Raw genomic sequence first — 17790 nt, 5'->3', positions numbered from 1 at the left:
CATACCCCTAAGCACTCTGCTCTATTATGTATGCCTACTGCCGCTCTTACTGGGAATTAACAAAACGTTACTGAACCTGCTTTCAAGTATGAAAAGCAATGTTTCCTTTGAGCCTCTATTATCCCTTTGCACTTGGAGGCATCGCAGATACGCACCTTTCTAATCGCGTTTGCTCCTCAGTCGTTTCCATGGCACACTCTAAGGAATTCTGAAGAGACTGCAGCTGGTTGAGTGTCTCCTTCAACAAAAAACGTGTCACAAACTGTTCCAGTTTTGAGGCGTTTTGATATTGCTGAAATGAAAGACAAACTTTTTTTGGAAAAAATATTTCATAGTGGGAATTCATAAAGTTTGATTTTTGCTCAGGGGTAAACCATTATAAGCTTTGCTCTGTAACATTATCCAAATTAACAGTGTGCATTCCTGCATGGTAGCCGTGTGTAATCCTAGCTAGTTTGCCTTGCTCTAATCTTTAATTAAAATGATACAAACAGAAACACAGAGTCTTCTAATACAGTATGCAGACTCTTGGCATCAAGGAGCATTGTTAGGATATCCACCATTGCCTGAACAGGTGCAACTACCTCATACAATTATTATTATTATTATTATTAACATTTATTTATAAAGCGCCAACATATTCCGCAGAGCTGTACAATAAGTGGGTTTCATTCATTGGACATACAGAGTAACATATAAAGCAATCAATAACCGAAACAAGAGTTGAAGAGAGCCCTGCCCAAAAGAGCTTACAATCAACATAGATACAATGATATTCTGGTCAGTTTTGGAAGGCCCTTTCCTGTGTTAGAAGGATATTAGCACAAGGTAAGGTGCATGCAGAGGGGCTTTGCTGAGATGGGAGTGGAAGAACCCGACTGGCCTGTGCAGATCCTTGACCTCAACCCAACTGATCCTTTGTGGGATGAATGTTGCTAGGCCTGATCCTCAGCATCTCTACCCAATTTTCTATGCACCAATGGAAGTAAATCTCACCAACAATGTTTCAAAATCTAGTGGAAAGCTTTCTGAGGAGATAAGAGGGTAAAGACACAACATACCCTTGGTTTTGGAATGAGAGGTCCACATGCTTTTGGCCATATACTATGAGTTTGTATCAGCCAGATCCAATATCATTCATGGGGCAATCAGGAGCGAATCTATGTTTGGTGCTAGGACCGGATCTAAATACACCCCTACTTCATGCACGTGACCTCACCTCCCCCAATAAGACCCTCTACTTCCCCTCATCCCCCAGGTCCATCTATGGAATTCCTAGGAAAATCCACTGCGGTGGCCAAAATGTGCCACCCTTAATATGCCTTAATATAAATATGCCCATCACGGCAATGCTTTTTTAGTTGCCTAAATGTTATTCAATGTTAACTTTCAGATGGCAAATATTGGCACCAGAGGCATGATTTTAGAGGAATCAGACCCTGCAGCGGCCCAGAGAACAGGGGGACCCAGAGCTTGGGGTGTGCTATCTCTATAGCTACTAAAACAGTGCGTGTGTGCACTTTAGATGCACAATGAGCAGCCACGTATGCACAGGCGAGTGAGAGTGCAGTGGGGAGGGGGGGGCGCCCCGGGTGAGGGTTAGTTATGCACCCGGCCCCTCCAAAGATTACACCACAGGGGAACCCGGTGGCATGGCATTACACCACTGACAGGTACAGGTGCTTAGCTTGTGATCAGCAAAGCAACAGGCATTTTAGTAACTAATGTTACTTGTACTTATATATAGGCATTATGATTGAACTTGATGGGCGTATGTCTTTTTTCAACCCAACTTACTATGTTACTATGTTACTATGTTGTGTTAAACACTGTGATTGGTGTAACTACAGTTCCATGAATGGTGGGCACAGCTCTGACCTGGTTCATGTTGAGTAAGAGGCATGTTATATGTGTGTTTGTATCCAGCACTCCCTCCGTGCCATTAAATACATCAGCAGGCAGCATGCTATGCATCAGCCACTATGGGCCACGAGTGGGTGGGTAGTGACATCAATTGTAGGGGTAGTGATGTCACAGGGCAGAGTTGTGAGGGGGAGGGGCCAAGCTGGCAAGGACTTAAACAACACAGGATTTGGTGAGTGTCAGATTGACATTTTACCGAAAATAACATTGATAGGAAATTTGTAATACTGGCCCTGGCCTTGGCCAGGTGGCAACCCTGTCTGGTGTTATATCCACCATAACTTGTGGCACAGAGCACCAACTGCAACTACAAGCCCACCACAAACTGGTTTCCTGCAGCTCTAGCAACAAGTTTAAAAAAGAAAGTATTGTATATTAAGCTTGTTTTAGTGCTATCCACAGGCATTCATTGTTTTTCATTAAATAACATTGCCTTTATCAAGAGCAGACAGCAATGAGCAAATGTCACTGTGTGTTACGTTCCAGCTTAAATACAAGACCTGACCTCCTTCTAGTGAGTAGTGCGATGCCGGCACATATATGTCGCCTCTCATTTCATGGCTGACATGGCTCATTCCCTGTGACACACTCAAATGTCATGTGATTTTTTTTAAATGCATTGGATTTTCCACCTGAATTCCAGGTTTGTACTTCTGAGTAAAAAATAAATGCCTTTTTCTTAATGTTTGCCAGAAATGTCGTGTCCAAGAGTGCACTTGTCATTGAGAAAAAGGAAAAGAGCTCTGCATGGAAGAAATTTTAGGCTCTAGAACAAAACTATACATGGACTAGTCCAGCTCAATAACCCTTTCCATTCTACAGTGCAAGAGTATCAACCTCGGCAACCTCCACTTGCTGTTAAATAAAGATGAAATCTATATATTATATATAATATAGATATTGATGCACATATAACATTCCATAGTGAGACTCTGGGAACCTCTTTAAAAGTGAGAGGCATGCTGAAGTGTCATCATTATTACAACAATAAGGCAAGAGAGCTTATGTACTTCCGCAGGTGCAGTTTCCTTTAAATGCGTCAAAATGCTCTCCATGCACTTCTGTATAATTGCGTTCAGTGCCACTCCGTCCAACCTCCCTCCCATACTGAATCGGGTGCTGTTGCCTCTACTGACACATGGGATCCCTGGAGCTACTGCCACCTTGTGACCAGATGGTAGCAGCAGTGAGCCCCAACCAGTGGCTCGTGAGCAACATGTTGCTCGCCAACCCTTTGAATGTTGCCAATCAGTCTTCCACACAATTTTGTCCAAGTTGCAACAAAATAAGCGTGTAGTTGCAGTGATTTTGTTGAACTGACACAACTGTGTTAGGCGCAGCGCATTTGCACCATTGTGACTGCAATAAAGCTGGAATTTTGAGGAAAAATTTGCACTGTGGAAAGAAATATAGTGATTGCATTTGAAGTTGCACCTTGCATACCTGTTCCCTGACATGTCTAGAACAACTAGTATCAAATGAACCAGGGCAGGCAGTATTGGTTGGATTTTGTTGGTGACCTTTAGCTTCAGGCAACACTGGCTGATGTTAATATACAGCAATAAAAAAAAACACCAAATATGATTAATTATTTAAACCCTTCCATGAGTTCATTCAACGTAAAATTGCTCATAAATTACTTACTGAGTTCATTATTAAACAAAATGGGCTTAAGATAGAATCTAACAATATTTTCTGTCTTTTTGCAACAGGAACAATTATTTTACCAGTTTTAGTGGAGTCTATGATCCTCATTATGGGGCCACAGGGAGCCCCAAAGCCTGCTGGGCACTTTTATGTGACTTTACTGCTAACCAGGACCTCCCCCCCTGTGCAGGGCTTCCAGCCTTAGCCCTATCCTATAGAGAATAATCAAGGTGATTAATATAGTTTAAAAGGAATAAATCTATTCAGTTCCAAACAAGAACATAAATAGAAATAATACAGGTGGCACTGAGTCCCCCTGATGAAAGGATTTTCTATAGAAAAAAACCTACACTATACTCTAAATTCGGGTGTGCAATGTGTGATAAAGTACACATCAGTTAACTCTCATAAAAATAGTGTGTTATAACTAATATGGTTAAATGTTATGTGGGGACAATTAACTCCTATGAAAATACAGTAGTGTGTTTAAACCAACCACAAAAGGATAACCAACACCATTCTATTAGTAACAATACTGATTTCCCCCTCTTTTTAACGTTTCCTGATTTTAATAAATATTTTTAAGAATTCCTAATAAAGAATGAAACTTTTATTGTATATAGCTGTGCTATTAAAAAATGTGTTGCTTGTAACTATTATCCTCTGATGAAACGATACATAGTCATTCTGGATGACAAATAAGCCACACACGGCACATAATTACTGAGAACTGAGCAAGGACTTACATTTTACAACAAACTCTCTGCTCCCTAATGCATAACTATTATGGGTATGGAACCTATTATCCAGAATGCTCAGGGGCTTTCCGGATAAGGAGTGTTTCTGAAATTTGGATCTCTATTTTTTTACGTCTAGTAAAAATTATTTAAACATTAAATAAACCCAATAGGATTGTTTTGCCTCCAATAGGGATTCATTATATATTATTTGGGATCAAGTACAGGTTCTGTTTTATTATTACGGAGAAAAAGGAAAGCTTTCTTAATAAAATGTAATTATCTGTTAAAAGTCGAGTCTATAGGAGATGGCCTTCACATAATTTAGAGCTTTCTGGATAATAGGTTTTAAGATAAGGGATCCCAAACCTGTAGTAATGTATTGAATCAATGATTTAGTTTGGAATTTGGACAAATCCAACCCAAACCCTAAAAGTCATGTGATGTAAAGGACATAAGGAATCATTTATGTCTGCCAGTGCAGTGGGTAACTTGTGCTCTTCCCTACAGTGAGTTGCAGCTAAACCCACTTTCATCCAAATGTGCGCTTCACTTTTCTGTACAGTTGCACTCGGTGCAGCTCAGTCTTTCCTGCCTTCAGTTCCGAATTGAGTGTTTCTGTGCATAATAGATGCAGCACACATACGAAGAATGGGGCACACACGTCGCTCGCACACTGAACAGGGGCTGAACGGGCTGAACAACTGACATGAGCAAACACTGGAAATGATTATTGTCCATTTTGATGAATTGGATACAGTTGCACTGGATGCAGTGCAGTTGAGGCCAATTCAACATCTGCATTGCATCTGAAAAATTTTTTTTTATACATTCTTGTCTCATTTAACGCCTCTGCTCTAGATTGATGCCCCATACTCTTAAGTGCCAGGGTGGGATAGATACACATGGATAAATTATGAAATGCCTTAGTTTAATGCTTATTGGGTAAGAGCATTGGTAAATTATATGGGGCGAAGCAGTCTGGTTGGAATCATTGTGCTGAATCTTTACAGTTTAATGTGTTATTTGCTTATATATGAACTGTGCACAATCTGGCTCTATAGTGAGGAACATACATTCACTTAAGGCCCATTCACAGAATCCAGTTCAAGCAGGGCAATCTTGTACTTAATGCCTACCATAGGAAGACAGTAGGAGTTTTATACTCTGACCCAAGACAGAAATGCAATTCATATGTTGCAATTCATATAAGCTGGAAGGCAGGATGCAAAGTACAAAAACTTTAGATTTCCAAGGAAAATGACTCTCCCATAGGTTCCACTAGAGCAGCGATCCCCTACTAATGAGCCACACTCATATTTAACAAGTGTTAGTGAGCCACATAAGCCTGAAAAAAAGTTATTTGGGGGTGCCAAAAAAGGGGTGTGATTGGCTATTGGGTAGCCCCATGTGGACTATTAGCCTGCAGGAGGCTCTGCTTGGAGTAAAACTGTGTCTCTGTGCTTCCACAACTTGCTTTCAAGCCAGAAATTTAAAAATGGGCACCTACTTTGAGGCCACTGGGAGTAACAGCAAAGGGGAAGGTGAGTAACATGTTGTTCATGAGCCACTGGTTGGGGGTGATAAATTCAGCAGACAAGCCAACAGCCAGCAAAAGAACTTCAACAGCTTCATAAATCAGAAGCACTAGATAGGATAGCTAGACCTATAACTAAGCACAAGCTATAACCTTTAGCTTCTTCATAAAGGCAGAGGTGTGGCCACCAAAATATGCATAAAGGGCAGTGGCGGGACCTGCACATAGGTACAGAATATGCCACCAATGGCAATAATGGCACATGCATGCATTTCCAGGCATGTGCTCAGACAAATGCTGTGACAGGGCCCTAATGATATGACTGGTGAGAGAATCCCTTAGCACAAGGATCCCCAAACTTTTATACCCATGAGCTAAACCCAAATGTAAAAAGTGTTGGTGAGCCACACAAGCATAAAAAAAGGTTCTTTTGGGGTGCCAAATAAGGGCTGTGATTGGCTATTTGGTAGCCCATGTGGTCTGCTGGCCTGCAGGAGGCTCTGCTTGGAGTAAAACTGTGTGTTGCTCATTAGCCACTGTTGGGGATCACTGCCTTAGTATAACCTCTAAATATGCACCAAAGGGTAACTTATTGTCAACAGCTTCCAAAAGGTGGCAGATAATCAGACACTTAAGGGGTATATTTATCATACTGTGTAAAAAGTGGAGTGAAGCATTACCCATGATGTTGCCCAGGGCAACCAATCAGCATTTAGATTTTAACATCTCCGGTAATGTTTCACTACACTTTTTACACAGCATGATAAATATACCCCATAGACTGGAAGGTGGCAGTATGTAGAGATTTCCAGCCTGGAGGGTGTCCAACTGCCCTTGTTCATTTTACCCTATAAATCCATAATACTCATATACATTTTAAAAAATATTATATCGAAGTTCCTGTATAATATATATGTGAATATATATTATTTGCTTATAAGATACAGTTTAATGTTAAATATCTGTTACTGTACTATAAGAGACAGTTGGACACAAGGGTATTTATATGCACTCCAGCATTGCCTTATCACTATTATTTCTGTTTGCTGTTTCAATTGCTTTTTTTGGCCCTGACCAAATCCTAAAGGGCACAGTGCTCTATATTGGCTTTGTACTATATTTTGGTGGCAGTGAATTCGTTGAGTAAAGAATACAATGGCTTCAGCCGCAACAGGCAGAAAGAGTACGGAGTTTTTAAAAGGTCACATTCTTAGTGCAAATCCATCTGCTAGAAAGGTTACCTCGGCTTGTCTTGCCTCTACAACACTGGCTTATTTTGTTATTTCATGTAGACCTTTTGTTTATATATGATTTAGCCTCTGCCATGCAGGTAAAGATGACTTTAAAGTGACTTGAAATACACGAGAATGGAAATGTCCTGATTTAGTAAGATTATGAACACATTCAGTATAACTTGGGTCTGGGTGTGGCTGTAGCATATGTATATAAATGTATATTGCCAGTATCTTTAATGCTGACTTAATCTATAACCCTTTATACACAGCTTAACGGGGAACATCAGCTTCTGAACCAATATTTTTTAAAGAGCCCCACACAGCACAGAAACCCCTATCACTGTAATGTGTTCCTTTAAAAAGTATGAATAAATATCATTTTTATATGATAAAATCCAGCTGCAAAACAGTTTCTCTCTTTCTGCATCATTTGAAATCCTGGCAGGGGAGGAGGGACTAAAGCACTAAGTTACAAATTGTACCAACTTCTCGACAGCTTACAGACAACATGCAGGAACTACATAACCCACAATGCATTGCACTGTAATGTTCCTTTCCTTATTGGCATCACGTGTGCAAGGAATTGTGGGATTGGGAGGATGCAGGCTGAAGGCAGGCTGAGGACAGGCGACACTGTTACATTTTATTTGAGTATCAAAGTAGTCAGCCAGATCAGCAGGGGAACAGGGGGCGGGGCTTAGGGAACTGTTCCTAACCATATTATTACATTAAAAATCATGAAAAGGCTGCATACTTTTAATTAATGTACATTGCTAAATTGCTTAAAATTATGTTTACTTTTCAAAAAGCTTACAATGTGTTTGGGTGGAGTTGCCCTTTAATCACTGTATCAGTCCCTCATTCAGGGTAGAGTTTAGAACTTAATTTTGTACAAACACATATTGGGTTTAGGCTAATGATTATCGTTTGGGCTGTAAAAGAAAACCAACATTTCCAGAAAACCCCATGGAAACATGGAAGGTCAGAAATGAAGCCAAGAAGTCAAGGGGCACAAATGCTAACCCACTGTTCCACCATGCATCTTGGTCTTGTAGGGTTCCTTGTTGGGTTTATTGCAAGTTTTTCCACAAGAGCCTGTAATGATATCCCTCTCCTTCTGGTGCTGTGGGAAGAGTAATAAATAATCCTAGGGCTGCCATCTGTCCAGTTTTGACCCGGAAAGCCTGGATTTTGGAAGGACTGTCCAGGTCAAAACTGCCTGCCTCGTTTTTCAAATTAGGAAATCTGACAGGACTGTCCAATCACTGCCTGATAGTCCCACCCCTCAGGGCCGGATTTAACTTCGCGGCGCCCTCTCCCCCTCTCGCACATTTAAACTCCTATACGGAGCAGTGGGGAGAGGTCTCGACTGCTCCGTATGGGAGCCAAATTTAAAAATTCTGTTGCAGCAGGGCGGCATGCCGCCCCTAAAATTGTGCCGCCCTAGGCCCGGGCCTTTGTGGCCTTTCCACAAATCCGGGCCTGCCACCCCTAACATCACCCACCCCGCCCCCGTGACATTACTGCCCCACCTCATGTAACATTACCACCTGCCCGGAGTGCCACAAACAGAAAGGTGCCAATCCTAAATGACCCCTATGCAATCACTTTGGTATATAGTTCCAGGTAGGCACAGAGTACCTTAGATAAGGACACCATACTTACTGGAAGGAATAGAAAATAGAACTTATATATAACAACCTATCACAGTACTTGTTTGCAACAAAAGGGACATTTAAAGAACAAATGAAGAGAGAATCTGTAAGAATAAGTACATAGTACTGTGAGGGAGAGGGAAAAAAATCAATATTTTTATGCTGACATCTCATGTTTACAAAAAATGAATCTCATGTTTACAAAAAATGAATTTATGTTCTTTGCCAAATATATTATTGCCTTAGATGTTTCCTGAGCTTCAGAAATATTGTGCTGCTTCTCTCCCGATGCTCTCTTTCCGACATTAACATTTTAAACACCTTATTTTTTGTAACAGCATTGGGCACAGAGAAAACAAAGTCATATTCTCAATAATAAAAACAAAATGTTCTGTTTACTGTCATAAATAATACAGCAAGCTCTAAGCACAACCGGCTCTAACAAATATTCACTGCCTGGAAATGATTCTCTCTATGCTATTGATGTGCGAGCAGTAAGGCACTGGCATTATGTAGCTACATTCATACAGTATTTAGAGCATTGCTGTACTTTCTCCAACTCTCCAGTCCTGCTCAAAGGAAGGGTTACTTGCTTTTTGATACAGATAATTGCCAACAACAAACACAACATTATTACATTATAATGCATTCATTTAAATGAAAAAGCTGGTTGTTTGAAGCTCAGGATGTACATTAATTACACCTCACTAATCATTGATTATTGGCTTTGCATAGACCTTCTATGTCAATGCTAAGTCAATGCTTCCCAGGGTTATTCCTATGTAGCACCGCTAGCAATTCCTACACCAGAGGAGCTTGCAGTTTGAGTTTTTCCTGACCAGCTCATTGCTGATCTGTGTTATAATCTTGGTAGGGCCTGGGCATCTTTATTTAACTTGGGCTAGTAAGGATGACAGGAGTTTCCCATACTGACCTATCTATCCACTCACATACAGACCCATACTGACCTATCTATCCACTCACATACAGACCCATACTGACCTATCTATCCACTCACATACAGACCCACACTGACCTATCTATACACTCACATACAGACCCATACTGACCTATCTATCCACTCACATACAGACCCACACTGACCTATCTATACACTCACATACAGACCCATACCGACCCATTTATACACTCACATACAGACCCATACTGACCTATCTATCCACTCACATACAGACCCACACTGACCTATCTATCCACTCACATACAGACCCATACTGACCTATCTATCCACTCACATACAGACCCACACTGACCTATCTATCCACTCACATACAGACCCATACTGACCTATCTATACACTCACATACAGACCCATACTGACCTATCTATACACTCACATACAGACCCATACTGACCTATTTATACACTCACATACAGACCCATACTGACCTATCTATACACTCACATACAGACCCATACTGACCTATTTATACACTCACATACAGACCCATACTGACCTATCTATATACTCACATACAGACCCATACTGACCTATCTATCCACTCACATACAGACCCATACTGACCTATCTATCCACTCACATACAGACCCATACTGACCTATCTATACACTCACATACAGACCCATACTGACCTATTTATACACTCACATACAGACCCATACTGACCTATCTATCCACTCACATACAGACCCATACTGACCTATCTATACACTCACATACAGACCCATACTGACCTATCTATATACTCACATACAGACCCATACTGACCTATCTATACACTCACATACAGACCCATACTGACCTATCTATATACTCACATACAGACCCATACTGACCTATCTATACACTCACATACAGACCCATACTGACCTATCTATCCACTCACATACAGACCCATACTGACCTATCTATACACTCACATACAGACCCATACTGACCTATTTATACACTCACATACAGACCCATACTGACCTATCTATACACTCACATACAGACCCATACTGACCTATCTATACACTCACATACAGACCCATACTGACCTATTTATACACTCACATACAGACCCATACTGACCTATCTATACACTCACATACAGACCCATACTGACCTATCTATACACTCACATACAGACCCATACTGACCTATCTATCCACTCACATACAGACCCATACTGACCTATCTATACACTCACATACAGACCCATACTGACTTATTTATCCACTCACATACAGACCCATACTGACTTATTTATCCACTCACATACAGACCCACACTGACCTATCTATACACTCACATACATGAACTATATAAACAACCACTAATACTAACTGTAGATATTAGTATCACAATAGCCTTGGATATTCTGATTGTTCAAGAACTCATCCAGGCCCCTCTTATAGGCATTAACAGAATCTGCCATCACAACATCACTAGGAAGGGCATTGCCCTCACCGTGAGGAACCCCCTACGCTGCTTCAAATGAAAGTTCAGTTCCTCTAATCTAAAGGGCCTGCACTGATCATTTTATGGGAAAAAGAACATCCCCTGTCTGCCTATAATCCCCTCTGATCCTTTGGGCCTCAGGCTAAACAATCACATTATGATCTAATCAGCCTGTTGTCTCTTATGGGGAAAGATCCACTTGTTTGGTGACCTCCCCAAATAAGTTTATCTTTACTTGCCTAGCTTAAAGGAGAAGTAAAGCTACTGAGGCCTTTTATTGCCAACAGATTAGTCACTAGTCAATAGTGCAAGCTACTTCAGACACTTAAGTGAGTACAGGTATGGGATCCCTTATCCGGAAACCCGTTATCCAGAAAGCTCCGAATTACGGAAAGCCCATCTCCCATAGACTCCATTTTAATCAAATAATTCAGAAATTTAAAACTGATTTCTTTTTTCTCTGTAGTAATAAAACAGTACCTTGTAATGGATCCCAACTAAGATTTAAATAATCCTTATTGGATGCAAAACAATCCTATTGGGTTTAATTATTTTTTTATTGATTCTTTAGTAGACTTAAGGTATGGAGATCCAAATTACGGAAAGACCCCTTATCCGGAATACCCTTGGTCCCGAGCATTCTGGATAACGGGTCCTATACCTGTACTAACAAAAGCAGGCTGCAATGTAGCCCTGAGCCTACCGCCTGCCCTAGGTGATAATAACAAGGCTGCCTTGTGCCCACCAGTGCTGCACTCTGTGCCTCCATTCTAGCTCCCAAGGACCTGCGGGCAGAGGCACAAAGTGTAAATAACTAAATTTTTTTTTTTACTTTGCACATGCCCTGTTGTCAGTAAATAACCTCATCCACGTTGTATATGCCTAATAGAAACTTTAGCTTTTAATAAAAAACCATATTGCAAGAATTAAATAAAATGCCAAGCCTTCCACAGTTAAATATAAATCTTGTTTTAGGCTATTACATAGTTTGTGCCTGTAATAGTAAACTTTCTACAACCAGAGGTTATTTATAAATGGCCTTTCTTGGTAGACATGTCATGTGTGACTTCTGTATAATGTTAATATGTTGTAATTCTTTGAGCAGTTAGTGTCAGGATGATTTAAGCCAATGAAGCCTAAATTGTATTCTGCGTGGATCTCATACTAGCGATTAACTTGTCAGCAAAATGATCATCCAGCAGAACTAAAAACAACTTGATGGGATGTAAAACTAAAACAGAGAGGCAGGGCATGTTCGCTGGAATGAACTTTAGCATCCGTTTGTGGCTTGTTATTAAACATCAGATCTGCTCTTTTAAAAGCAGACTTGTCTTTAGGGGGACTAAAGCTGGGGAAACCACCCCAAGCACCATTATTTGTGGAACTAGGGGAACAGTACTTGCATATAGAGATAATAAGAGATAAACGAACAGAACTCTCTGTAGAGATGTATCCCCTGTTGGGGAAGAGGCTGCCTCTGTTGGACAGTCGGGAGAGTCAGGCAAAATGGTGTCAGTAACAATTTATATCAGGCACGTCCAACATGCAGCCCCTAGTATCCTCTGACTGCCTTTGGCAAGAGTTTGTACTTCAATAACAGCTGGAGAGCTGCAGAATATATTATAAATAATTTGGCCCCATGGAGACTATTTCCCCTTGGCTCAGCCACCACTGAGGACATTATGATGGCAGCAAAACGCAACTACTAAGTGTTATAAAGTAATATTGTTAATAGCGAATCTGAAATGGATGCTTTTTAATAATGTAGAATAATATATATACATTGCCAAAGCATCTGTGCAACATGTTATAAAGTCCTTTGAAAGCTCATCGTGCTGTGGAGCCTCTTTTCATCAGCAGGGATTTGACATCTTATTAAACTATAAAAATTGTGGATGGTAAAAAATACAGGGGGATCCTGCAGAGTAACCCAGAGTAACCCGTTCCATTGTGTTAAGACTTAAGCTTGGGCAAAAATATACCTTTTAGGACAATGATCCCAAATACAAGGCCAATGTAGAGGATAAAGCACAAAAAGATGTCCTACAGTGGCCCAATCATAACTCTGAGCTCAGTTTACCAAAGAACCTTTCGCATTATCTGAACACTGATATTCACACAAAAACAAAGGGTCTTTTGTACTTCTTAAAAGTCCCTTTGTATGTTCAGTTGTTGAGAAAAGGTGTATAAGGTTAGTTTGGCTTATTGGAGAATGTTTATCAACAGCAATACTCACTGTCATGGCACAGGATAGGCATAAAGGTATGTAACCTTAGGACCAGAAAGGGGTTAGGAAATTTGAAAGAAATATTTGAGCAGCTATTTGGAGACGCATGTAGCCCTAAAGGAAGGAGCTGACCCTGACAGCTCCCAGACAGTGAAAATAGTTGAGCATGTCTCCCCCACCCAAATGGCATTATTTGTACTGCATATATCCCCTCTGTTTGCCAGCACCATCACATTTTCCTAAAGCAAATAGCAGCTTTCACCCGGCAGCCATTTTTTGTCTGATACATGTCATATATCATCAAGAAAGCAGCCTCACCCAGGCAGGACTGTCTTTAATAAAAGTTCTGCTTTGTTTGAGCTGAGCTCAGGAGAGTTGGTTGGGAGAAAAAACTGAAGCAGACAGCTAGAGCTGAGTTATATGGGAACCAGCAATGCCATCTCTTCACTGGCTGCTAGACTGGGGGGCGTGTTTAGTAATTTGAGCTTAGAACAACTGAGCATGCCCACAAGCCAACAGCCAAATCAAATTCCTGAGGGAGGGGGCCGAGTGGGTTACAGGAGGAGAAGGAAATCTAAGTGATTAAGGGGATGTTGCAGCCTTACTATTAACCTCTGCACAACCAGTATGGCAGGTATTGAAAGATTTCAAAAAGGCTGTTCACTGATTATATTTTTGTGTGTGGGGTTTACATGTCCTTTAAGTCTACCTACTGTGGTAGCAGGTTATAGTTTGCCTCAGAGGCAGTTAGCTTTATTGGCAATGGCAGATCTGTCCCAAATGATGAGTGAGCAACCCAAGTGGACTGCTAAATTGGGTAAAAGCTGTGGACAATGGTAGCTATGTGCTGCTAAGCAGCTTGCACACAACATAAAGAGAAAGGGGTTAGATTCTGTTGTGCAAGTCAGACTGGGTATGGGTGACAGCTGTGGTGAGCACCTAAGGATGAAGAAGATTTGACCCAGTGAAGGTGCATGATTAGTGTGGGTCCTTAGTGCCAGGTAGGCTGCGTGAGTGCTGCAATAAAAGCTCAAAGAGTGTTTGTCACTGGCCAGCAGCCACTAGTTAGAAGAATCAGAATTCACAGGCTTAGCTAGGTCTGACTCTAATAAAAGTCTCCCATCCTAAGCACATCAGTTCTCTTTGGTTTGCAGCCAGCAGCAGACATCTTGTAGAAGCACACAGTTGCTACAGTACAGTTGCTACAGTACGTATGAGCCTAGGGATAGGTTTCATGACTGGTGCCTTGAGACTGAGAGATGTAGGAAAGGAAAATAGAGAACAAATGGCGGATATATTAATACTGCATGCCTGGGATATTAACCTATGGGTCAAGACCCCCATGATATTTATGGTAGGTCTCTATAATTCCTTTTAATACAATTCAATTTCTTCCTGCAGTCGTGACTGGTAGTTACAATACTGGTCATAGGGCACAGATAAATGATACCCACCTTCAGATCTATGTGGCACCCTGTCTATAACAAATAGATTATTGGCAACATTTTCAGGCAGAAACAAATCCTTAGGCAGATAAACAATGTGAGCCTGAAATGGTCTTTGAGTTGCCTTGTGTTATAAATAATTCCATTAGTTATTAAGTTTAACAAGAAAAAAAAGAATCTGATATTTTCTGCATGTGAAATATTCGAGCTGTAACTTGGATAATCTCCCTCACATCGTTGCTGAAGGCGTTGTAATGAGTCACAGTTACTAATCCCCAATGAGATGTCATCAAATATCAAGTGCCACATTTTCCCTGTGAATTTATTCCGTATGCGTCTCCTGCGCTGCTCATCTAACCTTTTCCTTCCCCCTAAGGACCAGGTAAGCTATGCACAACCAGTTCCAGCCTGCACGTGGGATCATTATTTCTATTTTGCTCTAATGACTATTTTGTGTCCTCGACATAAGAGCAAATTGAAATCTAGTTATAAGTTCTGATTTAGGGTTGTTTGGGTAAGTACAAGCACCAGAGGGCTTCTTTGTGATGTGAGTGCGTAGTGCAAAATTTCTGTTTTGCCTGAATCCAAGTGTGTGTGAGTTGAGTCACTTCCAGCATGGAGATGCGCGATGTGGCAGAAACGCCATTAGTGTCCAATTTGGTGGGTTAAGGCAGTTTTGTGTATAGATTCAAAATGCGAATGCCTTGAACCAATATTTAATCAAGGTAGATGGCAAAGGGCAACTATCACGTAAAAATTGTTTCCGACACTGGGATCTTGAGGTGGAGCAAAAACAGTAGGATATAAAAAAAAAAGGGAAAAAAAACACCCAACAAGTGGTCTGCCCCAACACCTTGAGGGGACCTCTGTAGGCAGCCATAGTATGGCACATGCAAGCGTATAATAAACAAGTGGCCCGGACTGCTCACTATATAATAATATAATCATATGGTTACATGTAAGGCCAGCTATGCTGTACAACATAAGGTTCTAGAAAAACCACGTCTGCAAATATGTCTTTGCATTTGTTAGGCCACCCTATGTGTGCCAGTGGCACTGCACATGCTTAGTATGCTCTAGGCTGTTGTTGAGGACCTAAGCTTAGCGGTCATTGGAATTAGTCACACCATTAGCAGAAAGTAAGGTTGCATCTGTCATAGCAGCTTAAGTTGGCAAAATACAATTTTGGATCCAATGAATATGGTTTTTCCACAATTCCAGCGTAATTGTGGTCAGCAGGGGGAGATGCAGCTGAGGCAGTTGTTGAATTAAAAAAATACAATTGTGCTTGCACTTAGACTTGAATCAGATGCAATTGTGCTAAATAAATCAGGTTGGCATCATTTTTGGTGTTTGGTGTAAGAGTGAGGTGTTCCCAATTCTTTTGGTGCATCTGCGGTGTGCCACTATGGAAACCCTGGAGCTACTGCCTTGTTTGGCAGTAGCAGCCTGTGCCAATAAGAACAAGAGCTCTTACTTTGAGACAAAAGACATGAGGAAGGCTGCAGTGCCAAGCCCAACTATACAGAAGTGTGCAAGGTAGAGTCCTGCATTGGGTCGGGTACACGTGGGATACCCACAAAGCACTCGGGAATCAACTCAATGTCCCCACCATGCGGGTAACCCATGGGTACCTGACCCAATGCAGTGGGGTGGTCATTTTAGGGATAAAAAGGAGCACATGCTGATGCAAGTAAATGGGATTTTTCACACAGCTGATGAGCTTTACTTCTCCTTTAATAAATGACCATACAGCTTTTATTTCGTGGTTGAATTTCATACTACTTGATAGTAACAATGTAAAGAAAAGATCCAGTCATATTTTGAATCAATAACATTCAAGTGCAACACGAGCCAATGCGTTGGTATATTGTTTCACCATCGCCTGCATGCCTCATACTGTAATTGGCTTCTGAAGAAACCTGTAATAACATTGCACAATATTATTTGGGATCCGTGCAAGATTATTCTGCTCTGCTGATAAATTCATAGTCGCTGGCGCTGCTGAAAGCTATCAAAGCATTTCTCCACAAGCGAATCCCTTCATCTTCACTGCTGGAAACGCTACCAGGTACTAAGAGCCTTCTTTTGTAAATAAGTCAAATGAGCGAATTAGAACCTGCTGATTGAGAGCAGCGCTGCTGATATTATCTAAGTGAGGCAATTGTGAACAAATGAGCCCTTCCATGAATCCAAAATGACATTAAAAGGATTAGAGAGCTGGAAATGTAAATAAGCCAATAATATGAGGGGATTTTAGGCATGAGTGAATATGTTGCACTGAGTGAAAGGCAACCTTATGTAGAGCAAGCAGAACCACTTCTGTTATCCATAATCTGACCCACTAATATGACCAAATATTGCACAGCACTATAAAAGCTGCAATGAAAATATCACATGATTTTATACAGGTATGGGATCTGTTATCCAGAAACCCTTTATCCAGAAATTTCTGATTTACGAGAAGGACATCTGCCATAGACTCCATTTTAATCAAATAATTACAAGTTTTAAAAATTATTTCCTTTTTTTCTGTAATAATAAAACCGTACCTTGTGTTTGATCCCATCTAAGATATAATTAATCCTTATTGGAGGCAAAAAATCCTATTGGGTTTATTTAATGTTTAAATAATTTTTTAGTACCCTTAAGGTTTGGAGATCCAAATTAAGGATAGTTCCCTTATCTGGAAAACCCCTGGTCCTGAGTGTTGTGGATAACAGGTTTAATGCAATCAGATGTTCAAGTTAAAGGTTTTTTTTAATTTACGGACACAGAGGCCTAGATACAGGTGCAGGAGCACAATGGGGAGCAAAATTTTGCCCCTCTAGAGTGAGGCACTGAGTAAGGAAGCCCGGTACTTACACCTGCCATAGGGTAGAAACTGGGCTCCTTTGCTCCCATGGCACCCATGGCACCCAACTCTACCCATGCACTAACTTGCCTTGAGCCAAACGGT

At 40.9% G+C, this 17790-nt stretch overlaps 1 protein-coding gene across 1 annotated transcript in view; it reads right to left on the bottom strand.

Annotated features, from left to right (window-relative positions):
* Positions 1 to 17790, bottom strand: part of necab1 (N-terminal EF-hand calcium binding protein 1) — a 107696-nt gene that overhangs the window by 22872 nt on the left and 67034 nt on the right. The window contains 1 exon segment of the mRNA NM_001102952.1: positions 156 to 292. Within this exon segment, the coding sequence (NP_001096422.1) occupies positions 156 to 292 (137 nt within the window).

Source organism: Xenopus tropicalis, chromosome 6, assembly GCF_000004195.4.
Source record: "Xenopus tropicalis strain Nigerian chromosome 6, UCB_Xtro_10.0, whole genome shotgun sequence".
Taxonomy (NCBI): Eukaryota; Metazoa; Chordata; class Amphibia; order Anura; family Pipidae; genus Xenopus; species Xenopus tropicalis.
Note: the sequence above shows the minus strand (reverse complement) of the source record. Positions and strands in the feature narration are given on the sequence as shown.